The sequence below is a fragment of the Anas acuta genome, chromosome 2, assembly GCF_963932015.1.
Source record: "Anas acuta chromosome 2, bAnaAcu1.1, whole genome shotgun sequence".
NCBI classification, from domain to species: Eukaryota; Metazoa; Chordata; class Aves; order Anseriformes; family Anatidae; genus Anas; species Anas acuta.
In genome coordinates, this window is record NC_088980.1 from 45,672,214 (window position 1) to 45,699,032 (window position 26,819).

At 39.8% G+C, this 26,819-nt stretch overlaps 2 protein-coding genes across 4 annotated transcripts; both read right to left on the reverse strand.

Annotated features, from left to right (window-relative positions):
• Positions 1-524: 524 nt before the first annotated feature.
• Positions 525-20,976, reverse strand: TOPBP1 (DNA topoisomerase II binding protein 1). Of its 3 annotated transcripts, none has more exons than XM_068674575.1 (28): positions 20,852-20,976; positions 20,648-20,735; positions 20,210-20,344; positions 19,509-19,652; positions 18,561-18,742; positions 18,243-18,436; positions 17,337-17,516; positions 16,494-16,663; positions 15,804-15,967; positions 15,043-15,290; positions 14,465-14,784; positions 13,479-13,651; positions 12,425-12,636; positions 11,987-12,285; positions 10,615-10,788; positions 9,795-9,904; positions 8,584-8,707; positions 8,066-8,215; positions 7,462-7,570; positions 6,695-6,887; positions 5,657-5,859; positions 4,969-5,132; positions 3,963-4,077; positions 3,285-3,448; positions 2,785-2,925; positions 1,582-1,671; positions 1,131-1,292; positions 525-750 (listed from the first exon to the last, which is right to left on the reverse strand). In XM_068674575.1, the coding sequence occupies exons 2-28, from the start codon at positions 20,726-20,728 to the stop codon at positions 607-609; spliced, it is 4,545 nt and encodes a 1,514-aa protein (XP_068530676.1). In that variant the 5' UTR covers positions 20,729-20,735; positions 20,852-20,976; the 3' UTR covers positions 525-606. The 3 variants fall into 3 exon arrangements, with proteins under 3 accessions (XP_068530676.1, XP_068530675.1, XP_068530677.1); XM_068674574.1 differs by having other exon boundaries at positions 5,633-5,859; positions 20,852-20,974; XM_068674576.1 differs by lacking the exons at positions 525-750; positions 1,131-1,292; positions 1,582-1,671 and having other exon boundaries at positions 2,785-2,921; positions 3,281-3,448; positions 5,633-5,859; positions 20,852-20,975.
• A 1,180-nt stretch (positions 20,977-22,156) lies between these two features.
• LOC137852643 (C-C chemokine receptor type 5-like) lies at positions 22,157-26,037 on the reverse strand. Its single transcript, XM_068674578.1, has one exon. The coding sequence runs from the start codon at positions 26,034-26,036 to the stop codon at positions 24,966-24,968; it is 1,071 nt and encodes a 356-aa protein (XP_068530679.1). The 5' UTR covers position 26,037; the 3' UTR covers positions 22,157-24,965.
• Between the last annotated feature and the right edge of the window lie 782 nt (positions 26,038-26,819).

The window sequence follows — 26,819 nt, forward strand, 5'->3', positions numbered from 1 at the left end:
AACAGCTCTGTTCTACCTCTGGGTTCCTGCTGCAGCCTCAAACAGGGAGCTCAGCCAGACTTCAGCTCCTGTGAAGAAGAGTTAGTTCTAGGTTTGCTTAACGCAATCATCATCATTCAGAATGGCAGAAACGCAGAAAGCATTTTATAGAAATAATTTATTATATCCACCATTAGTAGCAAAATTTGTAAGCCCTTTTTTGGTCTGTTCCCCCCCCCCCCCTTTTTTTGCCCCAAAAGAAACCAACAGGTTTTATGTTTTTTCTCTTCTAAGTCCATTGCTGTGTGCAAATGTAACAGCATTCTCATCAACTGCTGTTTTTCCCACAACACACAGATAAAAGATGAACTAAGCCCTTCAACAAAGTATTTAACTATTATTACACAGTAGTTATCATAACATTATGGAGACAAAATATTTTTTGAATAAGCTCTTGGAACAGTTTTGGATGGTACCAGTAACCAAAGCAATCTTTCCTATGAGTATTCCTGTAAGCTTATTTTAATCTCAGGACAAATTAGAAGTGGTACTCAAAGCTTTTAATTTTCATGGTAAGAATGAAAAAATATAAATACAAAATGTACAAGTTAAAAACACCAAATTTTCTCAGCGTATCCTGGATCTCTTGACTCTGCTCATTTCCCCCGCTGCTTTTCTTTTCTGCGATAATCCAGTCCCAAGTTCTTTGTTGTTCTGAAAATAAAGTTCAGCTTCTGGCAGGCAGTAAGACTCCATCGGAGGAGGTGGCTCCTTCAATAAAGGAAGGGAGAAAAAAAAAGTAGCTTAGCTCAAGGAGAAGCTTCTGAGAAGGAAGAAACAGCTCATTTGCTTTCCAAGTTTTAAAGTAATAAAATGAACATTGCGCACCTACATTTTGAATATTTTGCAAGCTCCCTGCCCTGCAACAGAGTGGACTGCCAGCACTGGAACAAGTCATGTTACAGCACGACTTGTTAAAATTTGCAGCCACGGATCGAAATAACTCAGCACTGGCATTTATGGCCATAATTGCTGGCAAAGAGGCTCGTTGCCAACACAGCAGCAGCCACTTTGCAGGCTCCCAGTGACCTGGCTTGCTAGAGGTGAGGGGCCTGACCTGTCCCTCCTGAGAGCACCCCGGGCACACGTACCTGGATGAGGTAGTCGGCGATGTACTCGGGCTTCAAGCAGTTCACTCCCTGGGCTGCTGCCTCGGCTACGTTCACCCGGGAGTCGTCTGGCTTCAGCTTACTGAAGTCAGCAAAGAGATGAGTCGCTTCTTTGAAGAAAGATGCGGAATGACCAGAAAACACCTGCCAATTAAAACACGAAAGACAAGAACTAGCTTATTTTTCTGTTTCCTCCCCAAGGGAGACAAATGCAGTTCATGACCTATAAATTCATATTCATCAAGTTAAGCAGCAAACCAATACAAAACTAAATACCATTTACAGTGCTTCCTGTACCATCGTGTACCTTTCAAGAGGGTTGATCCTCTTATGAGAGCTGGGGCCAGAAATTGTTACTAATATCTTAAATACAAAAGAGATAAAAACGTCCTTATTTTTTTCGAAAACAAAACTAAACCAGTAACATGCATACCTTTGCTCCTCCTGACTGCAGAAGGCGTCGGAATCCTGCTTCCTTGGTCTGATCAACATTCAGGATCACTTTCCAGCCACTGAAGGCTCCCTAGAGAAGAAACTCAATTTACTACAAAAGTACACACCAAGGTGATCCATCATTTATCTCTTCCAGGAATATCCATCAGATGAAGATTCGCTATCACCTGCTTTCATCTTTTTAAAATATAAAAAAAAACAAAACAAAATGATTCCTAATAGCTGTTGAGCCAACCCCACACACTCCAGCAGCTTGCCACCAAGCCCTTTCACCCACATAGCAAGAGGGGCATTAAAAAACACTTGGCAACGAGTATTATTTTTTTTTTCCAGAACAGACACTGATGTACAAAACCACATTTTTAAGAAAAACAGCTACTGAAAACAACATTTTTAACCTCTGCTCTGTGCACCGTATTACACACTCAGTTATAGTAAAAGCAGCTCTGGCCATTGGGTCTCCAAATAGGCAAGTGGCACAGAGGGTTTGTTACAAGCACTCATTTTAAAAAGGTTACTATAAATATCTTCAAGTCAAGCGTTACACTGATGCAACTGACACAGCAGCAGCATTTCTACCTTTCATTGAACTCTTCAATTCCTGGTTTTAGAGAGTAGTTTAAAAGGTTTGTGGAGCTCAAGTCCCACTTTCAAGAATCTCACTGAAACACTGTGGAACTTGCATGGTAAAAATCACAGCAGGTGCTTTTGGAAAAGTGAAAATGTGCACCTTGTTTGCAGTGCATAGAACACTCATTGCTAGAGCTATGGAAATGCTGTCCAGGGAGCTGTGTTCACCTATACGGCACAGCACAGCACTTCTATCACTGCCAGCACCAGCTGAGGTTTCCTTTTAAGAAAAATTTGGGTCCCCGGTCAGAGCTCCAAAGCACAAACAATGGCACCTTGATGGCTGATGGACATTTACACCCGTTGGTATGTATGTGTCTAGCTTTGCAAAAGAATGAACAACAGCTCAGGAACAGATAAGGACCTAATTTTAATATATTAGCACAAAAAACTTCTTAAAAAACAAAATTACTTAACTAGGAAAATACGCAGCTAAGTCATTTTGTTCCTACTAAGATAACAGATGAACTTGCTCTGCCAGTGAAGTTCTGGTGACAACCGCTGGCCTGGCCACCCACACCGTACAGCTTACATTCAACGAGTATCTAAATACCTCAGCGATACCAGTTTCTTGCCTTCCTTTATGAATTTTTTTCCTCCATCTCATGGCTGCGAGTGCTAGTTTCTTCTGGTTTACATTGATTCCAGACAAAACATTAAGTATGGAATTATTTCCCCACTCGTAATCTTCTTCCTAGAACAATCATAAGCTTGAATTACAAAGAAGTCCTCCCAACTTTTGTATTGTTTTTCCCCGATGATAAAGAAAAACAAATAAAAAACAACAATGTCCAAAAAGTCCCAACCCACTGTAGCTTTGTAGATCAATTTTATCTGGGAAAGCAGCATTAGTTAAAATTTGATATGGTTCTTAATTGCACAGAAGTATCTTTTCCATACATAAAAACTGCCCCCCCGTTGGGGCACCCCAAATTGCTATTTGCCTTTCAGAGGTTATGTCCTTTCCCAGTAAGGTACAAAAAAAAAAAAACCACAAAACACACATGCATGAAAAGAAGTGCAACATCCTAATTTCTCAATAAGGTTACATGCCTGAACAAAGCAGCCAGCTGCTCGACATGCCTCCAGGTAGGAACGATGAAGCACCCACTTCCCAGCTGCCATCGAGGCCAGGAATTTTTCATTTCGAAGAGGATGGCCCACGATGATGTGTGTGCAACTTGGATCAAAGCACTGCTTCTCAAGTACTATTCCACCTTGGAATTGAGGAATGAATTTGAAAGTTATTTAAGGGTCAGGCTGTACCACAAAGGATCACTCAAAGCAAGAATTGAATGAATTTAAATAAAAATACACTTAACTCAAATTTACACGGATAACCCCAATCTAAGTGACATGGGCAGAAGCTGCCAAGGAAGGAGGAGCAGGCAGAAAGAGTGGCTCTGATAAAAAGAAAGTGCCAATGTAACACAGACAGGAATGAGACACCAGAGGAGGGCAGATCCTAAACACCCCCAACAGTGAAGAATGAGGCTGTTGTGGAGACAGCTAAAAGAAACAGCAATGGTTTTGTCTCCTGCAGTTTTACGGCAAAGCTGATCACTCACATAATAACAATATATTCAAGGAATTGCTCACAAGCACAGAAAACCATAAATTTGAGGCCTCCAATCTGGTGAGTCATCAACAGAAGCCCTTTCTTTTCCCAGAGAGCCACAGCTGAGCAGCTTACAGACACACTATTCTGTGCATTTCACAAGGATCTGGTACCTAATTCCTCAATCAGATGGCAGTAATCAAATCTTTCTTGAGGATTAAGAGAAGACAGCTGAAATTTACGGTGTTTTTCTGGCTCTTCATCAGCCTTCTCATCTTCTGCAACGGCCTGAAAATACAGTAAGACATTTTGAAAATATGACAAAGACTGCGCTGACAGCTGACTGTATCTCTGCCAACCATTCTGGGTTATTTTTGTATTTCCTTTTAGCCAGGAAAAGAAGAATCAAACCCGTCAATCACTTGACAAAAGCTGGATCTCATCAAATTGACATTAGGCTCCTGCTTAACATCCTCTTGGCTCCCCCTTTCTTCAGGGCACAACTGAAGGGATCTGTCATAAAAACTAATCCTTCATTCAGGGTCACTGGATGCCAAGTTGAACGCAGCCATCGCCCACCTATCGCACTGCTTCCTCCATTCAGGCTTTCTGTAACTTCAAGGGCTTTTGTGCGTTTCCACCTCAGCTCATTTAACAGGGCACTTCATGCCTCTAAAGTTTGTCTGTCGTGATACATGGCAAGCAAAGGACTCAACTCAATTTTCCTAGCGCCTTGCAAGTTCACTATAACACACGGAATTTTTAAACCAGGTTTTTGGCAGGGGAGGTGGATGGACACAAGCCACATACTCGTTTTGTACTTCAGCATGAATTCCAGATACTACCAAGGAAACAAAGGCCTAACCCTTTTTTTCCATCACTCTAACATGGCTGGAGGAGTTCCGGGTAACACACACAGCCCACCTCAGTGTTCCACCAGGAGCTATTTTGCTAACACAACAAAAAGTTTCATTTGTCTGGACAAGTGAGCTTTATTTATTCACGCAGCCATTATTTGTTCAAAATCTTGCAGAACAGGGCACATAAACTGAGCTGCAAAGAAGTAATCCACTACAAGATTTTAAATTCAGATATTCACAGTGAAGTTCAAAATTTCTTAAAGTATAGTTGTTTCTCTTAAAGCACCTGTCCTTACAAGCATTTCTTCATAAGACAAACCTTTTCTTTGGGCTGTGGTGCCACAGCAGGGTTAGCCAAGGGAAAAGCAATGCTGGGAGCCTGTGGAGTGGGGATCAGGTTATCCTTAATGGGTGTTTCAGGATCTCTGTGTACAGGATTCTTTACACCTTCCATCAAATCTCCATCCTCAGCCTCAGGAACAGCTGTGAAAGTAAAATTTTGTTACATGATTTGTCTTTGGCTGAATATAACTATGGACAAAGTAAAAATAAATAAATAAATAAATAAATTATTCTGAATGTCCAAAAACCACACGCAGGTTTTATGATTAAAAAGACTCTGCTACTGGCATTTCCGTTTGCATTCCACTCTATCTACCTGACTTGTTACCTGGAAACCAGATGGGGTTCCAAATAAAAATACAAGAGAGATTTCTTGAAGTTGATCCAGGCTATTTTTTCAGACAAGTTCTGCCTTGGTGTTTGACCACAAATGGCAAATGGATAGGAAAGCTCTTCTTTAAGAAACAGCAATACATAACAGAGCTCAAAGACGTAAAATCGTATCTTCATCCAAGAAATACCAACAATGCTCATTTTCTACTGTTTTTAAAATAGAATGCAAACACGGACGTATTTTTAAAGCCCCAGAGATCCACCTAATGCTGTTACAAAGAAAAATAACATTTTATTTGTGATTTTACCTATACCAGCAATCTCTGAATCACCTATGGATTCTCTGAAGACAGACTCATCCATGTTCTTATTGACGTTACTCTGAACTTGCTCTGGGTACTGGGAAGGACTGTTGGGCCACTGAAAGTTGCTGACAAGTCTCGCTCTCTCCTCCCTTGCAGTAGGGTCATCCCAGATGATCTGCTCACTCTGGGAAGGCTCGGTGTTTATATCCGTAAGTGCTTGACGGGACTGCCTGAGGCAAAAAGCATAGATACTTCAAATATTTGTTTGTTTTACAGAACACTACCATCCTAGAAGGTAATGTGTTAGGATCACATCAACTGTAGCATCCAAGTGGCTTATTAGAAAGCATGGATAGAAAATGAGAAAGCTTCAACATAAAAACAACCCTGGCAGCCTGGCTTTGTGTATCTAAGTGTCAGCGTGGCTGAAAAAAGTCAGCCAAAACATAAGTAGGAGACTTTTTTATTACATGTCATGCTGATATATTATTCTGTAATTATTCCGTAAAGTGTACTTTGCTCTTTACTGAACCTATTAATTTGCAAATAAATACCAAGCTAAACAGAATAATTTTGCAAGGTTTCAATTAATCTCTCACTGTAGCTCAGCTCTGTTAGAGCTCAAATTCTTTTCACTGTGATTTAGAGAGAAAAGAAAAAGAGGAGCAATATTCCTGCAAAGCGCTTCTGTAAGGAACTACTTGTGTATGAGCTACGTACTGAAGTACTGCAACACTGTTTTCTTAAAAAAACTATCTCTAAGAACATTAACTAATCTGAAGAAAAAGAAATCAGCATAATTCAATTCAAAACTAAAAAGCAATCATTCTACCATTGCTTGAAAAGTGAGACAGACCCACTTACGGGTAATCTTAGGATTAATAGAATATTCTGAGTCTGTCTAGCAGGTCTTGTTAAAGACTGAATTACAAAAGAATCAACTGAAGTACATCAGTAGAGAAAGACAATACATCTGAAAACACTGCAGACCTGTTCATGTTTCAGTAACTGTCTGAGAATGAACACAGAGGACAAAATAAGGTGCTTCAAAATGCAAATCAATACCTTAGAGCTTCCAAAACCCTACTGCGGCCATTTCGCATGGGCCGTGTGCTATCGGGAGTGGTTGGAGAACCGTCAAAACTGTTCCTCGAAAGGGATCCTCTCTGTCCTTGTGGTCTCACTATTGATGTGGCAGACATGATCTCCTGCAGCTGCCTCTGGAAGTTCTCCCTCATTTCTAGTGCTTGGGTCAAAACTTCAAGAGAATAAACAAAGCCCACAGGATCAGGAGCGTTATATTGCAACAGGTGAGAAGTGCAGAAATTCAAGTAAATTTCCCTCCCCCACATCAAGATGCAGACAATATATTAAGAAGGCAAAAAGTATCTAGGAAAATGATGCATGCCCCTAGTCACCTATTTCTAGGCACAAGTAGGAATTCCCATTTGGATCCCTTCTGAAATGGCCCATGTGATCTAGCTTATATCAACAATTCTCCTGTAACATGTCTGTATATCACACAGAAATGTATAGTCTAAAATATTGATTTGTCACATTAAAATCAAACGTCAGTGTTTTTAAAAACAAAGAAACAGAAGGCAAGTAATTTGTTATGGATGATCACAATTTTCTTATGAGCCAATAAAAATCTTTAAACTAGAGAGCAAAACATTTCTCTCAAATGCAGCAACAATGAGGGCTAGCTGTATTTGACTGGTATATAAATATGGTACCTAAAGCTTCCAGATCTGAATGTTCAGCACTGTAAAAAGCTTATATAGGCAGTTTGACACTCTGCAACTATTTTGAAAGCAAGGATTTTTATTTACCTCCTTTGGAATCATTTGTTACGTTTTGTTCTTCTCCTGTATGGACTGTTTCCTTTAGTTGGTTGGTAGTGACATCATCCTCAGCATCATCTTCATCCACTGGAATAATCTAAAACCAATGAAGACAAGTAGAATTCTCAAACTCCCAAATTTTTGCTTTTTACCCTTGTTCAACACTTGCACAAATTCTGAAGATTAACAGTCTTGCTTTAGAATATGCTAACCTTTCTGCCACCACAATGACAGCACGACAGTGAACAACAGCATCAATGGCAACACCTGCTCTGCAGCCTAAACGTCTGCTAGGTTGAGTTTATGCCTTGGATCTCTTACTCATTTACAAGAGAAAGCAAAGCATAGACTACATTATTTCAAATTTGGAAAGCACACTGAATCCTGAAGTGTCTGGGTTTCCCTCCACTGCCTTAGAAGAAGGTTACAAAAAACCTGAAAGATCCTCCTGCAGTAGCTGCTATTAATTACTAGCTAAACCTGATCCAGAGCATCACTAAGCATCAAATTTATTTATTTCATTAAACATAACGATTAAGTGAACTGAATCCCCATGGTGTCATAGAACATGAATTTATATCACACACTATACCTCATTTTCTTCTGCTGGTTTTCCAGTTGATGGAAGCTTACCCGAGGAGGAAAGCCTGACATCCTGCACTGCACTGATGTCCAGACTCATTTTGGGATTGTAGGTGTGAGGAAAGAGAGATTCAGGAAGCCGTTTATATTCTTGGGCACTCTGTAACAACATCAGTTAACATATGAAAGATGAGAAACTGGTTGAAAAATAAGAGAAGTTCCACATCTAAGCATAGGGAAAGCATAACAAAAGCATCACTGAAAAGATAGTTTTCACAAGAGAAAAATGTAGCTCTCATTCTGAGGAACGTAGCAGAATTGTCAAATGGAATAGAATTCCTTTTCTCCTCATGGAGAACAAGGTAAAAGTACACTAGTGAAAACTGTTCAATTTATAAATTTGAAGTGGAACATAAAGCATCAGTTCCTACATATGTTTTGTTTAAACAAAAAATCAATTGCCGTCTAACTAGTTTTAAGCCTCTGTTTCCCTTTACTTTTAGTAAGGGAACAAAGCAATTTCCATACCTCTAAAAGCCAGTGTTCCGAAACAATATGTATCCCCCGTTCTTTAACGGATCTATACTCCTTGTTGTTGTCATTTTGCCCTCCCTTGTAGATGAAGTGTGTTACTGATTCATCAAAAGACCATCTAGAAAGGAAAATGAAATGCAACTTGAGGATATAATTTGCTACCAGAAAGGATCAGAAGCCAATCCCAGAAATTTTCCTGTCCTTTGCTCATGATAAAATGCTGTTTTGCTTATTTTGTTATGCCTAAATAAATAATGAGCCTGTTTCTTCACCAAAAAAAGGGCAGCAATGAGTTTCAAGATAGAACACCTTCAGTTTCTTCTGAAAATATTCCTGAAGTAAACAAGTCAGTCTGAGAAAGGTATGAAAGAGGGTTTGTTTTTTTTTCTTTTTATTTAAGTAAATGAACTTCCAAATCAGTTTCTAAAAGAACGTATGACATAATATTAGAGCTTTGCTTTTCATTGATCCGCTGAGCTGCAACTGAAATGCTAATTCTTGAAGCTCAAAATAAGTAAGTTTATACTGATAAAAAAATCCAATGCTATTTCAATTAGAATATAAAATATATGAACATTAATATATCTATAATACATGTTATAATTATATATTATATTAATGTATTATAAAATAATAATCTGTATATTTTATATCAATTTTAATCTCCATTTTCATCATCCATGTTACGAACGAAAACTTCTAGAGCAGTCAGTAATAAAATACATAAACAGGGTTTAGCAAGACCAGAATTGTCTTAAATCACAGCAGTTATTTTGTAGTTTGTCCTAGTGACAACCTATTTTAGTTAAGCACGGCAAGCTTTCTGTTCTTAGAAAAGCTTACGATCTGTAAAATAATTAGTTTTGAACCAAAGATCAGATTCAAAATCCAAAATATATATTTTAAACTACTCAAAAGCTGAAACACCTTCAGAGTCTTCTGCAAAAAAGAGAAAGAAAGAATATTTTCCTGTGCTTCTAGAAGATTTCAGGACAAACAGTCTTTCCAAGACAGACTTATCAGGAACACAGAGACAGCAGAAAAAGATAGGCATATTTTGCAACAGAAATCATTTAAGATAGTGAAATCTAAAGTTCAGCTATAGCAAAAGGTCATGTAGATAAGAATATTATAATGCCAAGACTCATATTTATTAGAATTCCTAACAGTGCAGAAGCTTAGAAGCTGCTTAGATCAGCTGATACCTGTACTCTGCGCCAAGAGAAGCTGCTACCGCATTCAGTTCACTTTGCCTCTTACTAAGCTTTTTACTAACACAGATAACAACATCAGCTAGAGGCTTGGGCTCTTCTTCCTGGTCAAGGAGGAAAAAAAAAAAAAAAAAAGTAATGTTTAGAAGGTTTCAGCATCAATAACAACAATATTTAAATATTTAGTGTAATATGTGATAACATATACACTAACAAGAAAGATAAACACATTTTTTCTGTACTTGCTACTCCCAGTCCCCATGGTCAAGAGAGCACTATTATAATTCCAAACACGAGGAAAACAAAGACAAAAGATTTACTTCTCAGCCAGCCTCCCCAAACTATATTGTTCTCTTCTCATCACAGACTGAGCACTTCCTGTACACTGAAATTAGGGAATTATCAAACCTGATGCCACAACGTATCTCACTGTATTGGAATGAAAAAGAGCAATATAAAGAACTACAAAATAACAAGTGATAGCCTTCCTTTACTGAACACCATTAGCTTTCTTGCCCCTCTTTTACAATATACTGTGGACTACCATGGCAAGTAGTACACATCCTTTTCTCCTGCTTCTTTTTCTGTTTTCTTTCATTAGGGTAGATTAGAATACAACCCTGAACTTTAGCCCAAAGCAGACTATTTGATCCTACTCATCTGAAGCCTAGGAATTTAAGTTGGATAAAATCCTCCTATCCTAATATTACAAAAATTAGATTGTTACAGATTTATATAGCATGCTGCTTAGCAACTACTTAGTATTTGGGTAGTTGTACAGATTTGAAATTCTTTGCCTTCCAGCATTTCCTACCGCTTCTGGCTGCGCAGCCTTCAACTGAGGGCTGGCAGTAAAAGCTTCTGCATTCCGTGTGCTGTTTGCCAGTGCCAATTTCAAGTTCCTTCCAATGACTTCAGAGAGAGGTGTGCTCAGCTTCCTGCTTTTTTGACCAAGGCCTCCTGGAGTTTCCAAAGCCGCCAGAGCATCCTACCAAAAAAAGAAATAACTGACTGACTTTCATGAACACATTGCAACCAGTATTTTCACTCAAGTGAAAATTTCATAAATCCAGTAGTAAGATCTCATACTCATAAACCAGGACCATGTACTACAGTAGTAGTAAGCAAGTGCAAACACAGTACCATTGCACAAGAACAGTACAAGATATGCAGACCCTAAGACTAGGATTAAGTAAAACAGAAACAAGATTAATGATCTTTTTCATTGCTATCAATGAAAATTGCTTTAATGGAAAAACCAGCAGCCAAATCCAGGTATTTTTAATTCCAAACCAGTGCTTTAATTTACTAACATTCATACGCAACTTCTTGGGTAAGGAAGATATGTGATTCCCTCCGAACTATTAAAACACCAAGCTCTTTTTTTTTTTAATATGAAGAATTTTAACCTAAAGTATCTTGCTTTTGAAAGTTATCAAGGTAGCAAACTATTAGATTTCAAAAAGCAGAGAACTAGCTTCATGAAACAGAATTACCCGAAAAGAACACTTGATAATTCCAGTTCTGTAATGTTTTATTCTGTTGGGGGAGGGGTGTGTGCATGCATAAAACCCCAATAATTTCACAGGAATTCAGTGAATTCACTTTTTACTGAAGACCTTGAAGACAAAAACAAACCTGAAGGACTTCCCAAGAGCACTCAGGTCACTCAAAGAGTTATTCCAGCATAGATACTCCCAAGTGTCAGAGGCTCCTTTGTTTTGTTTTAAGGCTAGTAGTTTTTCCACGGTTTTCAGAATGAGACAAAGAGCCCAAATCCCCAGTCCATTTTTCAACTTGCAGTTAACAGCTTTATAGCAGTTATAATGATACTTTTTAACATAATAATTTTAAAGTAGCATTTCATCACAGAACAAGTAACTATTTTTCAGTATCTGGAGGAATACATGCTGTGAGGTGTAGAACACCTAAGATGCAATAGACACAAAGGAGCTTTGTTAAGGACATTACAGTATCTACTACACAATAGATTTCATCCACAGGTCATTAACTAGAAACGCATGTAAATAAATAAAGCCATTTTTCCTGCTTTATTCAAAATGGGAAGGCTGCATGTGAACAGCTTAAAGAGACCTAAGATCAAGTTTCTGTTTTCTTTTTAAGTTTATGCATATTTTTTAACCCTACTGGCTCTACTGACTTAAAAACCTTGCAAAGAACATTACCTTTACATCAAAGGAAGGCTTGAATAACTTGTCTTTGGAAAGAAACTTTGATGGTGTGTCAAGGTGCAAAGACGGTTCTTTTTGTGGCGGTGCCCCTTGTGCATGAGGGCTTGCGGTCTTCCCAATGTGATGAGAGATCACAGCTTGGAAAGCTTTACTCTGGAACCTGTTGATATCAAGAGGGGTCACAGGTGCTTTTTTTCCAGCTTCAAGCAGGTAAGTAGGTCGTTCTGGAGAATCGGGAGATTTAATAGTTGCTGGTGTCTTATCATTAAGTTGAGTAACGGAACTCTCCTTATCTTTAAGAGAAACAAAGCAAACATAAACATGCAATCTGATTTTTTCTTTTAAACAAAAATCTCATATACATTTATTTAAATAGCAACTTCATTCACCTAACCTTTCTTCCCATACTCCCTTAGTTTGCTAATAACCAACCTTCAGCCTCTGCATTTTCAACCAAGAACTTGCTCTCATCTGCTCTCTTTCCTGTCCTTGCAGACTGCAAAAGCCAAGCTACAGTGACCGCAGGCAAATTCCATTTCTTTGCAGCCTCGTACTTGGAACCACTCGGCTCTTTCACCACGAGATGCGTGCTGGCAAACATCCCCTTTTTTGCATTGGCTTTTCGCACAAAGAATTCCTGGACCCTAAAATTAGATTAATAAAACATTTCTTTAGTCATGACAAGGTTAACTTAGGGAAAGTTTACAGTACTATAAAACACATTCAAGCAAGTGAAGGAGAACCAGCAGAATTACCTACGGCCATCCACTTAGTATGTACACTCCATGTACTGGGCCTAAGATTTTTCTGCAAGATTAACAGGACAGGCTGGATTCCCTTCTGGAGCTGACAAACATTGTTTCCAAACAAACAACAGTTTCCATGTTACAATTTTTCCCCTATCATGAAGGACCTAGGTTTACAATACAGAAGGACCGAGAGCTCACCAGCAAACACTTCAGTTCAAACAGACTGCGAATCAGATCAAACGATACTCTGTTATGGGAATATACATTTTTGCCACTCCCAGACTGAACGTGGCTTTGTTAATGCTTCTCAAAGCTCCTGATGGACTGTAAGCAAGTAATTCACCATTCTAGGAAATGGTGCGCTGGCACTGGATACAAGGCTGGACCAGATATTACTGAAGAAGAGGAACAACAGTCCGCTCCTGGACTCCGAAGAGCAATTCAGAAGGCCTAATATCTGAAAACCTGTCCTTTTTGTCAGCAAATATGAGAAATATGAGACTCAGGGGATTCTGACAGAAATTAGTCTCTGTGAAAATACACTAAACTTCTCTAAAGGAGAGAGAAATAAAGAACTGCATATTAATGCCTCATAGCTTCAGCAACGTAAATTAACAGAGTCCGAAAGAGCTTTACACCAAGATTTTTTAGTCCTGTAAAAGAAGAAATGAAATGCATGAAGGATTTCATCACATTGGCTGCCTGAGAACAAGAAGGAACAGTAACAGGAGACATACCTCGCTCCTAGCAGTCCTGCCAGATAAGCTAGGGAATCTCTCTCTGCACCAGTGAACTGGCTAAAGGAAAGAACACAGTCCACCAAGGGAGTAACCCCTTCCATTACTGGGACTGGTGTGAAAAGTGGACTGGACTGGGGATCTAAAAGGACTTGCTCTTCCACACATGTTACCTTAGGGGGGAAAAAAAAAAAAGAAAAAAGAATATGATTGAGATAAGAATGCAAATTGAGACAAATAAATAGCAAACAGCAACATTGCAGGAACTGTACAATAGCATTTATGGACACAGTAACAAGTAAGCCTGCTTCCATCCTTATGCTTGAGACAAATTATTTCACAAGCTATCATTCTCTTCTAGATAATTTTATCTGTGCCAGGTTTGACTGACTTAGACATTTTTCAGAACTTTTCAGTTACTACTCTTCCAACTCCGGAGACTCCCTTGAAGTAATTCAATATATGATCTGAGGCTCCGCATAGATTCACTTCAGTTATCTAGTACTAAAACCTACTAACAGCAGCTAGTCTAGATCATGTGCCCCCTCTTGGTAAGTGTAATTAATGTTTTCTTGACCTTGAGTTATAAAGATGACTTACTCCCTGCCACATGAGAAAGCTGTGGAAAGCATGTAGCAAGAAACAGTAAGCACAAAGACATCAAATGAAATCATTATTAGTCAACATTTCATCTACAAATTCATTATTTAGAGAAAATACTGGTAGAATCTCATATGAAAAGCCTTTGAGTTGTGACAACAAACTTTTATTTAGCAAAACTACAGAAAATAAACTCAAACAAGTGAAAGATACCTCAAATATGCAAAGGCTTTAAAGCCTGCTGTCATTTAGCACATTTCCAATAAAATAAGGCCAACTTCTCAGTAACTTATTTGCATAAAAGCCACCAGTAACTCTACTTTCTGAAAAGACTTGTATCTAATACATTCTGCTTAATTACTGAACCGAAAAGTGAACTTCCTTACCAGCCACGTATTGGTGACAACATCACCAACAGTTGACTTCACAGAACATCCCAGTAAAGGCACCACAGCATAGTCTGCAATGGTTCTGCTTTGCGGTGACACAATTTTCCCAGCGTTCTCCTTTATAATATCTGCAATGCAGGACTCATCTTCTTCACCAAAACCCAGAAGAAGAAATCTCTTTCTGGCAAATAAGCCTCCTTCAACCAGTGCAGAAGGCTCTCCCAAAGAACCATTACAGACAGAAGAATTATTCTCTTCTTGAACAGTCACACGAGTAACGTCATTAAAGCCACCAGATGGTAGTTTCTCAGCTTCAACTGGAAGAGAAAAAAGAAAAAGTTGTTTGACAGGAACCTGAAGGTGACTCAATGGCTTCATGGAGAAGTAGTAGCATTTTGCTGTCTTCCATCAGATTTAAATTATAAAATGCTCTATATGGTCCTGTTTCAATTTCATTTTTAAAATACAATACAGAAGTTAACACACCAGATGCGATTTGATTTTTAAAAAGTAAATGCTGCAAAACTCAAATTCAACTCACAAGCTGTCTGTGGCGTGCTGGGCCTAGAACCTACCTAACGTAGAATCATTATTTAGATATTGAGACAAGAAGTCATCTTCTGCAGCTTGCTGGCGCTTTGTAGCATTCACAGTTTCTTTCTTCAAAAAACTGTTGTTTCTGGGAAAAATTGACTTCATGCCAGGTTGCTCCAAAATCGGATTCTCTAACGGCTGGTAGTTGGGAGGGATATATTGCTCCACTGCACATAGATAACCTTTAGTAAATGACTCCAGCAACCATTTTGCTGTCACTACATGAGGCCTATAAAATAAAGCATTATACAAATAAGTTACAGCAGGTTTCAAAACCGGGATTCTTCCTTCCCACTCTGCAAACCACTGGTGTGTATACACACGCATACATATATGCACCTAAAGTCTGAAACTCCAACACTAAGCAAGTGTTGTGCACTTTACAGGCTCTAAGGCTTCTTAATTCTTTCAGTCTGAGCACAGAGAGCTTCATACTCTCCTACAATGTAAATTTTATCTGCCCACTGCTGGGTTGCCAAATCCTTCTTCCTCCATATATTAATACATCAACGTCTCTTTTTCACCAATAAGAATGCTTGCTTTCTATTTATTGATGTGACGCATCCAAAACTCAGCATATTCAAAAGCACATGAGGATGTAGTTGTGAATACCAGTTGTGATTCTTCCTAAACAGCTGTCTTAAACAAGACTTTCAAAGCGATATGTATTTTCTTGTTTACAAGGTGGTAGGATAAAGAAAACAAGGAAGAAATAGACTATAGGCAATGTAATTATCAGAACCTGTGAAGCGTCTTGTCCAAGAAGTGTTTCAGTTCATTACTGTTTTCCCCCAGAATGACATGGGTAACATCTTCATTAAGCTGATCAAATCGAACACCACCACCGCAGTTAATGAGCCTTCTCATCTTGTCCAGCTTCCTGCCACTGAAGCCACATAGATAGATCTACAAAGAGAACACAGAAACAAATAAGGCTTTTGACAAAGACAAAAAAAGGGAAAAAAATTGTGGTAGGATTTTTTTGGTATAATTTGTTACAACTGCTGTAGAACACAAGTGGTACAGTTTCTGAGAAGCAGGAAAAAAGAAGTTAAGCAGTAACTGGAGCAGTAATCTTTGTATGCTATTTTAGCAAAATTTGGATATTTACTAATGGAATGAACCCCCAGACAAAAGTTAAGCAGGGAAGTTGTATAACAGAATAAAATTTAAATCAAGAAACACTGTACACCAGTTCTAGAACCCAATCACTACAGTATTTAAATACATCTCTCTCTCTATAAATGTGTATATATTTAATATAATTAATTTCATATACATGTGACATGCAAGCTACAGTATATGGCCACAACATAAACATGGCATTTGTGGCTGATAAAACATCTACTGTAGCAGAACTGTCAGCACCTCAGTGTAGTTTGCTTCCACAGAGTAAGACCGAACATTTCAAAACACAGATTGTTAAACATACTCGACAGCCATCTAATAAATCTTCAGGGGCTTGAAAAGAACTTATGTCCAAGTTTTCCAGCTCATCAGGAGGAGGATCCAGCCTGCTGCTCATAGCAGAACTACAAGCAGTTTCACTGACACCACTCAAATTGATATTGGAGATGTGGCTGACGTCCGAAAAGTTATGAGCTTTAGTAGAAATAAAAGAAGATGCATTAGTTTTTGTTCCTCTCTTTCCACAATTTAACTGAACAAAATATGAAACTGACACATTTGATTTTGTTGTGCTAAAAGGAAATGTGACATCTAAAAAAGGAAATACGAAGTCTAAAAAAAAGAAAAAAGGAAAAATAAAGGAAATGTAAAATAAAATATATATATAAAAATAAAGGAAAAATAAAGGAAAAAAATGAAATATAAAGTAAAAAAGTAACAGGCTAAGTAAAATACGAACAAACAAAAAAAAACTTGAAAAAAATCAGCATTTGTTTTCCCTCTAAGGCTGTTTTAAGGTTTAATTCATAACTGACACCTGATTTAAATTACAAGTGTTGGAACAGCCCTGTTGATTTTTTTATTATTTTTTTTTTTAGGACAGAGTTACACACTGTTGATTCTTAAGTGGACAGGTATACCTAATTCAAACTGACTAAATTATTCACATGTTTAGGTCTACAGATGTTGGAATATACAATGTACATAAAAGTAATCTGTTGCATTTTAAGCATAAACAAAGCAGAAAATAAACTTTCCAAACATTATCATTGCAAAAGCAGGCAGCATCCTACTATTCAAAACCGTTCTTCTTTCTTAGTGCTATAAATGTTTCCTACTTTAATGCACCTTAAAAAGTCTTACTTACTATCAGGTTTGCTGGCATGACTGGTAGGCGTTGAGGTACTGGGTGTGTTACTTGATTTTGATCTGCCCTCTATTTTATACATTGTCTCATCCTGACAGAAGCCTTTCTCAATACTGTCAGAAAACCACTGCACGGACACACAATGCACATTCCATTTTCTGGCACATTCGTACTTCTGACCTTTCAAATTTAAATAAAAGAAAAAGACACGAGTTATTAACAAATTAATGTTTCAAAGAGTGATCACTGAAAGATGAATTGACATTAAAATTTTAAAACTCAAATAAGTTATTTCATGGTGACAAAGCCCACCTACAAAATGTTTTCAGTAACATTGCTATATCAACTGGGAAAAAAAAAGGAGCTATAAAGTGCAGACAGCACCTGCACATACAAATATGAAGAAATCAGACGTAACTGTCTTGTCTCCAAATTCTCATTCTCCTAGGCTACGAAATAAGCTTCTCATTCTTCCCACAACAAACCGACAAACAAGAGGGAAGGAAGGATCTTCACATAGCATCCAGAAGGTACAAAGAATAGTTAAAAATAATGAATCCACTAATTTCAACTAATCCAACTAATTTCGATCAGTGTATAAAATAAGTCCCATCCTACTCTCCCAGAAAACTTAGTTTTCTTTTTTCTTCCCTTCCCTCTAGGATTATTCTTTATTCTTCCCTTCCATTCAGTTCTATCAGGATCTCTGTTTTCTTCTTTTGTTCTCCTTTTGTATGCCTTTAGAGCAAAGCCAGTGTGTCCTGTGTTACTTTTCTCATCAACACTATTCCCCTGCATAGAAGCAGTAAGACTACCAGTGAAGCAGACACAGACTGTTTAAACTCTTATGCATATTTACACTACTTCAATTCAAAAAGGGAAAATAATATTTTCTCTGAGTTCTACCTTTTGGCTCTTGAACTATGAGGTGAGTACATTCATTCATCTTGAGCTGTCCCGTGTATTGCCCACCGTGTTCAGCCGTGAGGCGCTGGACTTCTTTCCGGTCCAAGCTACTTAAGCCAGTTACACAAATTGTACAGCCAAGAAATATAGGACAAGCGTAGTCTTCCATGTTAATATCGGTATATCTCATCATGCTAAAGGAGTGAAAAGGAGAAAAAAAAAAATCAAGCAAGTAAAATTAATTGGTAGAAGAAAGAAATGTGTTTCACCGTAAGAATTACCAGTCCTCATCACAAAGTAAATTTTTGTTTGTTTTACCTTTGCTGAGATTTATCCCACAGTGTCTTAACCCAAGAGGGAAGCAGAATAGGTTTTTTCAGAGAAGCAGCTACTAAGTATTTCTTGCTGCCAACTTCTCCAGCTATAAGATGAGTTACTGACATGTTGAGGTCTCTGTACACACGTCCACCCATCATCTGCACATATTTATGAACTTCTTCCTAAGTGTGGAAAAACAGAAATAAAGAAAAAAAAATCAGTTCTATGTGGTTTCTCCTAACAAAAAACCCACCTGTTCATAAATCCAAAGTGTATACGCATATGAAAGTGATCAAAAATATCAAATATAAATCCAATTTTACTTACATTTATGGTAAACTGAATATAATACATATCCTTAATAAAGATGTTACAATCATACCGTACCAGGAAAAAAAATTGTACTGATGGTTGTTTTTTTAGGTAGTATAAATTAGAAAGAGATGCTGGAATAATTAAAAGAAAGCATTTAAGATAAACTATGGACACCACAGCTGGCTGGATGTTTAATGTTTACCACGTATTTTGAGAAACCAAAAATACAGCATGTTATCTGTAGCATGCTAGCTGGAGACAAACTAGCAAGCTAAATGATCTACCCTTTCAGCTAATAAAAATCCCCAAACATACATTTACTCCCATATTAATGATGTCTTACACTTTTATATACATTTATATAATACTATACATGTACATGCATAGATACACCACTACATACATATTTGTAAACTACATACTTACAGGGAGACATCCTCTTTCTCCATACAATTATACAATTCTTTACATAAACTATACATAGTCTACAAACTACAGAAAGATGAGACACGTATACGCACAGGCACAGTTACACTTAGTATATATACTGTGATTAATGCCTTAGCAATAAGCCATTTGAAGCAAATGTCACAGAAAAGTCAGCTAAACAATTCATCATTTACAATGCATTACCCTAACATCTTTTTCAAGGCTGGTACAGGATATCGTTACATCGGCCATGGTCATGTTGTACACGGGATACTCCGCTCTTGGGACACATCGCTGGGACTGCATACAGTACAGGACCACCTGCGGTCCAACAATTCTACAGCCAAGCTGCAATGAAATAAGAACAGAAAACAAGGAAAATGAGCAGGAGGTACACTGGTGCAGGGAAGGTTTTCTTTGTTGCTGAATCCTGAGTGACAAAGCAAGGCCTGTCCTCCTCTAGCATCACCAGGTAGGTGACAGTTCTGCTTTTACTTTCTGCTATTTTCTGTACAATCCTCTTAGGTTTTCTGTTCTTAATAAAAGCAACAGATGCTACACCTAGCATGTCACAGAATTCCAGATAGTCTGTCTTTATCTGCTGGACAATTCTTTGCAGATCAAATGAACTCATGTTACTCAGGAATAAAGAAAGTGAGAGCCAGCTCACTGACTCCAGCAGAACCAGAACCAATCCTACTGTTTATTTTTCCACTTGCTTCAAGATAATCCTTATTTGCTCATCTTCTTCGTCCCTAAATACAGCATGCAGTAAAGTTTTAATTGGGTATACTGAATACTACTATATTTAGTGTGAGAAGAACATGCAGTGTATAAGCAAGGCCATGAGTGCTCCTAGAAAAGAAAGAATACAGCTGACGTAAGCAAGTTGATGGGTAGCATACCTTTTTGAGATGATTGAAAACATCGCCTCTAAAAGGATCGCAAATATAAAGGGATTTGTCATTTTCTTTTATATTGAGTGCTGTTTCTTCTTCAATGATCTGGAGATGTTCTTCCGACTGAAATTCTTTTATGGACTGCAGGAAAACAGCTCATGTAACTACATGCATTTAATCGACAAACCAGAGTTACTTAATCCTGAGGAAGCTATAAAAGCACATCCCCCACACACAGCCCACAAAAAAAGCTTCCCTGGCAAGAGCATACTGGCAGAACAGAGAGCTAAAACACCAAACTGCTCCTCAACACCCCCCCCCAGCTTTCCACAACCGTCAGATTTAAAACATTTAGCATACAAATCGTCACCTCCAGACCCACCCCGGAGCCACCTCACCAGCCCTGAGAGGGAATTGGGGGAGGGGGGGGGGCTGCTCACTTACCTCGAGAGCTTGCCAAAAGCACCCCGAGCTGCCGGGAGACCTGACGAACCTGACGCAAAACGGCTCCTGGCCTCCTGTCATCCTCCACCTGAGCACCGAGACCCGGTGAGACCCCCGGCTGTCCCCTCGCCGCCACCCCAACCTCCCCCGGCACCCCCGCGACCCTTCCCCTCCCCTCCCGCCTCACCCCGGCCCCTCACGCACCCGCCGCAGGCGGGAAAGCGGCGGCCTCGCACTGCGCAGGCGCGGGGGAGGAGGCGGGAGGGAGGGAAGGGGAGGGGAGGGGCGGGGGTCGCCCCGCTGCCGTCATGGCGGGCGGGGTCGTGTGTGGAGAGTAACGGCCGCGCTAACACCGCCCTGGGGCGGGGTGTCCCTCCCCTCCCCTCCCCTCCCCTCTGTTTTGGGGATCTCCAGAGGAGACTCCACAGCCCCTCTGGGCAGCCCGTGTCAGTGATCTGTCGCCCTCACAGTACAGAAGTGTCCCACTCATACCCAGTCAGAACCTCCTGTGCTTCAGTTTGTGCCTCTCGTCCTGTCGCTGGGCACAACAGAGAAGAGATCGGCTCCATCCTCTCCACACCCTCCCCTCAGATATCTATACACATTAATGAGGTCCCCTCAGTCTTTTCCAGGCTAAACAGGCGCAGTTCCCTCAGCCTGTCCTCATACAACAGGTGCTCCTGTCCTCTCGTCATCTTTGTAGCCCTCCTCTGGACTTGCTCCGGGAGCTCCACATCCCTCTTGTGCTGGGGAGCCCAGAACTGGACACAATCCCCCAGGTGTGCCAGCTGCTGCTGACACAGGAGGGGACAAGGAAGGCAGGGTCCCGAGCCCTGGTGCTCCCCACCACTAGCACATGCTCTTCCTCCCCCAAGCCCCTAAGTTTATCAAGGGAGTTCACTTAGAATAGGCTTGGGGTAGTGGTGTTGCCAACTTCTGCTGGGGTATATATCACAGCAGGCATGGCCTGGGGGAAGCTTGGGAGTGCGATCATCCCGATTCTAGCTAAATTTCAACCCTAGCTGTCCTTCTGGAGACAGTAGAGGAGCGATGTTTTATTTTTGAGGCTTCCAGGCTATGCATAGGAAGGCAAAAGGCAGTCCTTCCCCAGCAGCTGGCTGGAATCCGGATATGAGCACTTGCAAAACTTGTGCAGGAGCTAAAACGAGCTTTGCCTCTCCCATACCACGCTATGGCAGCTGCCTGGCTCATTAAGGGCAGACAACACCCAGTGAATCAGAGGAGCTCCTGGTCTCCAAGGCTTGCTGCTGTTCGCACGCTGCCCATAGCAGAGGCAGTCACTTTGACAGAAGATCCTCTCAGAATAATTAATGTTTTGTAAGGAGAGGAGCAAACCCGTTTGAATGGCAGCATTGAACATTACAACTGGCCCCACGATGGCGCTGTAGCCCTAAGGTCCGAAGAGACTTGGTGTGTGCAATCTGTAATTACTCGAGGTTAGCTATGTGGTCGCTAGGGGTAGACATTGAACGTAATAAAAAAAAAACCCTTTTGTATTCTTGTTTATCTTAAAAACAGCGCTAATCTTCTAGGATCAGAGTGAGTTGAGAGACAGTCTGTGAAGTAGTGCTCCTCCCATGTCTAATAATAAAACCAGATGTAATGCCAAACAGAATAGCGTGTTTATTAATAGATTACTAGTGACAAACAGTTAAGGACATTGAAGTTGTCCCGATGGCCCTGCGTTGCTCAATGATGCTGGTGCTTTGCCCACTTGTAAAACCCTGAATTTGACCCGCCTGCTCTTTCAGCATTACAGCAACCTGTTTTGAAGAGGAATTTCTCTTCCTTTTTTCATTCTTACAGGCTATTCTATAAAAGGGGAGGTGGGAGGGAGAATGGATCAAGAAGCCTAACGCACAAAAGTTAACCAACTTTAATGGATTGCATAACTAAATATTGTTGCAGCCTGTTGGCAGAGTCCTTAACTGAATGAACCAGCAGTGCTACCAAGTACTGTCTTTTCTATTATCACCTTCAATATCAATCACAGATTGCTACAGTAGCTGAAACCTGGCTTGTTTCATTTGCTGAATCATGGTCCATTCGCAGTGAAGTCACGGAAACTCTTGATAAGCTGCTGATCTACTAGGCCACAAATCCCCAAGCTCCAGTTCTGTCCTTTGGAAGCTTCTTGTCCCTTGAAAAGATCTGTGCTGTAGGAGAGAACTGCAAAGGATTGGGGCTGCTTTCTGACATCTCTCTCAGGAAAGCTTCTCAGTGTGCTCTTGCACATTTGATAGCTGTGCTTTGTTCCTGTGAGGCTGGTCAAGACACATACCTTGCTCAGCACCCAAACCTTCTAGAGCAAGTAACTCCTTAAAGAAAAAGTGTCTTAGGATCCAAATAAAAATTCTTGTCAAAAGCTGAATAAAATATGAAAACATTTTTATAAGAAGAATTACAGAAGGCGGAGGGGGGGGAAGGGGGAGGCCACCCTATCTAAAAGTTACTGCATGTAGTTTCCTGTCTCTTTAAAACAGAAATGCAAATATTTGTCATTTGATGTTGAAACTACCTGATTTCTATTTATACCACTTATAAAAATAGATGCAGTATCTTAAAAAATAGTATGCAGTTGAAAAAACGTCTGAATTAAAAGGCGTAGTATGATTCTGTTTTATTTCCCTTGTGGATGCAGTCCAAAAGTGGTGCTTAATATGGCAAAACAGAATAACTTAAATCAAGTGGTCTGATAAGCAAAGATTTCCCTATTTCACTTCCTGCTTTCACATGCACTTGGCAATGTAAAATTTCTTTGGGACTCTTTGAAACATTTCTTTGCAAATATTTAAAAGGACCTGGAAAATAGAGACTACCCTACTGGATAAGAACAGCAATAAAAATATTCGTTCTGATTTTCCTTCCTCCTGAGTTGTCCAAAACCAAATCTATTAGGGGCAATGTAAGAAATGCTAGAAAGACCAAGTTGGCCTTTTATTAATTAAATTATTTATGAATTAAAGCAATAGCACATTTTCTATGTGTTCAAGTGCTTTGCCAGATCTGAACTTAAAGGGGAAACACAATCATATTTGGCCATCAGTATTACCAATTTTGTTTGCATTATGGAAGCTGTTGCTTTCTGTAAAACTCCCAAACAACAGAAAAAAATCATCACAGCCCCTAAATGATACCTGTTTCTAAAACTAGAGAGATGCTCTATGCCCTTGCCTCTGTAGATCAGTGAATCCTTTTACTTTTTTGTGTATGTGTTTTGACACCTTAAGCATCTATAGCATATGCTTATCTTTAAAAACATCTGGGTCAACCTTGTTCAAAAAACATTTTCACACCTCTAATGCTGTTGTGTTTTTGCAGCCTTTACAACTGCATTAACGCCACATTTTAAAGTTTCTTTTTTTTTCTTAATGTAGGCCAGAAAAATGGCAAACAAAATAACTGCACTAAGAAGCTAAAAAGCCCTATTAACTAATTGTCTGCACTTGATCTAACCTAGTTAACCTAGTTAAAGCTCCATGTGTAATACTTCATTTCTGAAATATTGCAAACATATTGATTTGCTGATCAATGACAGGCTATTGTACTCATTTTAATACAAGTAGCATATAAAACAGCAGTTGATTGAAAGAGCATCCTGAAATATCAGTCTTAATTAACTTAGTGACACTTATTTGTGACACTTAATAGTAAAGACTATTATTAGAATAATATGAGGAAAACCCAAAGGGTTAGTACTCAACCACATGCAAAAGAAATACACACTAAAATACTGGAGTCTTTTCTAAATGTACAATATTTTCCCATTTTGCTAGTAAAGATTCCTCATCACAGACCTCAGTAATTTAGCATTATTTACAAAGATTCACAACCAGATGGGATTGAGACTGAGTTTAAATGACTGAGATGACTTGTGTAAAGTACAGTGAAGAGATGTTTCCAAAGAACCAATACCAATTTCTAACCTCTAGTTCATTTCAAATATCGGTTTATGAGCCTGTTAATTTAAACCCTCAGCTTTATATGTTTTTGGTCTCTGTAGTATAATATTATACAATTACATTCACAAAAACAAACAAAAAAAAACACTTTTTTTTTCTTTCTTTTTTTTTGCTACAGAATGCTATGTTACCATATCTAGATAGCTAATTTGATACATCCTTTTCATTTATGTACCAATACCCATTAGTATGAGGAAAAACAAGCTTTTATAGATATATGTGCCATGATCTTTTGCAGCTGCTTTGGAGCTAATATCCAGAACAGATTCCTCCAGGCTTTCATCACAAGAATTGATTTCACAAAAGTCAATTCCACTTTTTTTGCTAGGCACAACTTACAATGCAGCAGAAACTTCTTGTTCTCCAGTAGATTGCGTGTAGGTGGAGCTAGCACGTTCAGATGGGTCAACATAGAAAACTGGACAGTATTTAGAAAAGTGGGATGCAATTTGCTTTCGGAAAAAGCTATGAAGATATTTTCTAAATTTTTCTCCAGCAAAGGCATAAATCACAGGGTTGATACAACAGTGGATCATCGAAATGGTTTCTGTCACTTGGGTTGCTTTGTGCAGTTGCCCACTGCCTTCACAACTAGAGATGGAAAATGAACCTTGAAAGTCACGCAAGAGAATACAAATGTTATATGGTGCCCAGAAGAAAAAGTAGACAATCATGATGATAAAAATCAGCCTGACTGCTTTATGTTTCTTCTCATTCCTACATTGGAGTAATGTCTTTATAATTTGTGTGTAGCTGCAGATCATAATCAACATTGGAATAACAAGTCCCAGGATGTTCATTTTTAAGGTCAGGAATTGCTTCCATACATTTCTCTGATCTGATGGGTAATGAGCACTGCATGTATACTGTGAATTTTCCTTCTGCGTTTTGTGAAACACTATCCCAGGAACAGAGGCAAGCATAGCAACAGCCCAAGTGACAATGCTGGCGAGGATGCCGTAGGTAACTGTCCTCGCTTTCAAAGCAAACACTGCGTGCACTATGGCCAGATACCTGTCTATGGTCAACAGGATTATGAAAAAGATGCCGCTGTAGAAGCCGAGGAGGTAGACACCTGAGAGAATTCTGCACAATGCTTCCCCAAAAATCCAGTCATGAACAGCATAGTAGGCCCAAAAGGGAAGAGAAAATATAAAGAGCAAATCAGAAATTGCCAGATTGAGCAGGTAGATGTCAGTCATACTCTTCAATCTCTTGTATTTTATCAGGATAAGGATAACGAGCATGTTGCCTGTGAGGCCAAATATTACCACCAAAGAATAAAGTGGTGGCAGAAGTTTAGCTGCAAAGTGCTTTTCCTCAGTCCCCGTGCATGGTGCTGAATCGCCATACTCAAATTCTGTTGTTACAGCCAGGTCAGGGAAATCCACGGTATGGTTTTCCATTGTGTGTGTTGGTCTGGAAAGGAAGAGAAGGGTGGTTAACTGCAGGAACCTCCAGGCTTGGTAGTCAGGGAAATGAATGCAGTGGTTTTACCCAGCTGGGCAGCTGAGCTCTACCACAACCACGCTCACTCCCCCTCCTCAATGCTAAAGGGGGGAAAATACAACGGAAAGGGCTCAAGGGTTAAGGACAGGGAGATCAGCAGCAATTATTGTCACAGGTAAAACAGACTCAGTGTAGGGAAATTAATATAATTTATTACCTATCACTAGTGGGCTTGCAAAATGAGAAACTAAAAGCAAACAAAACCCACTTTCCCCCCATACACCCTCTTCCACCTCCTCCCCCTGAGTAGTGCAGGGGAATGGGGAATGGGGGCTGTGGTCAGCCCCTGTTGCTTCATCTCTGCCTCTCCCTCACAGTCCCTCTGCCCCTGCTCCCCATGGGGTCCCTCCCAGGGATGCCATCCTTCCCAAACTGAGCCTATATTGGCCTCCCACAGACAGCAGCTCGTCAAGCACTGCTCCCACACGGCTCCATCCCACGGGGTCCATCCATCCCCCAGGAGCAAACTGCTCCAGCACGGGTCCCCCACGGGTGGGTGGCAGCTCCCCCCAGACCCCTGCTCCTGCGTGGTCTCATCTCCACGGGCTGCAGCTCCAGCCCGGGGCCTGCTCCTGCGGGGGCTCTCCATGGGCCTCAGCCTCCTCCAGGCCACATCCACCTGCTCCACCGGGGGCTCCTCCACCCATGGGGGGGCTGCAGCGTGGAGATCTGCTCCATGG

Excerpts from the sequence above, each read along its gene's own strand:
- TOPBP1 (XM_068674574.1), bottom strand. The coding sequence starts at position 20,728 with ATGACAGGAGGCCAGGAGCCGTTTTGCGTCAGGTTCGTCAGGTCTCCC. Across the intron at positions 20,345-20,647 it reads GCTTTTGGCAAGCTCTCGAG|TCCATAAAAGAATTTCAGTC; the intron begins GTAAGTGAGCAG and ends GTTTTCCTGCAG. Across the intron at positions 3,449-3,962 it reads CCATCTGATTGAGGAATTAG|GTGGAATAGTACTTGAGAAG; the intron begins GTACCAGATCCT and ends CTCAATTCCAAG.
- LOC137852643 (XM_068674578.1), bottom strand. The coding sequence starts at position 26,036 with ATGGAAAACCATACCGTGGATTTCCCTGACCTGGCTGTAACAACAGAA.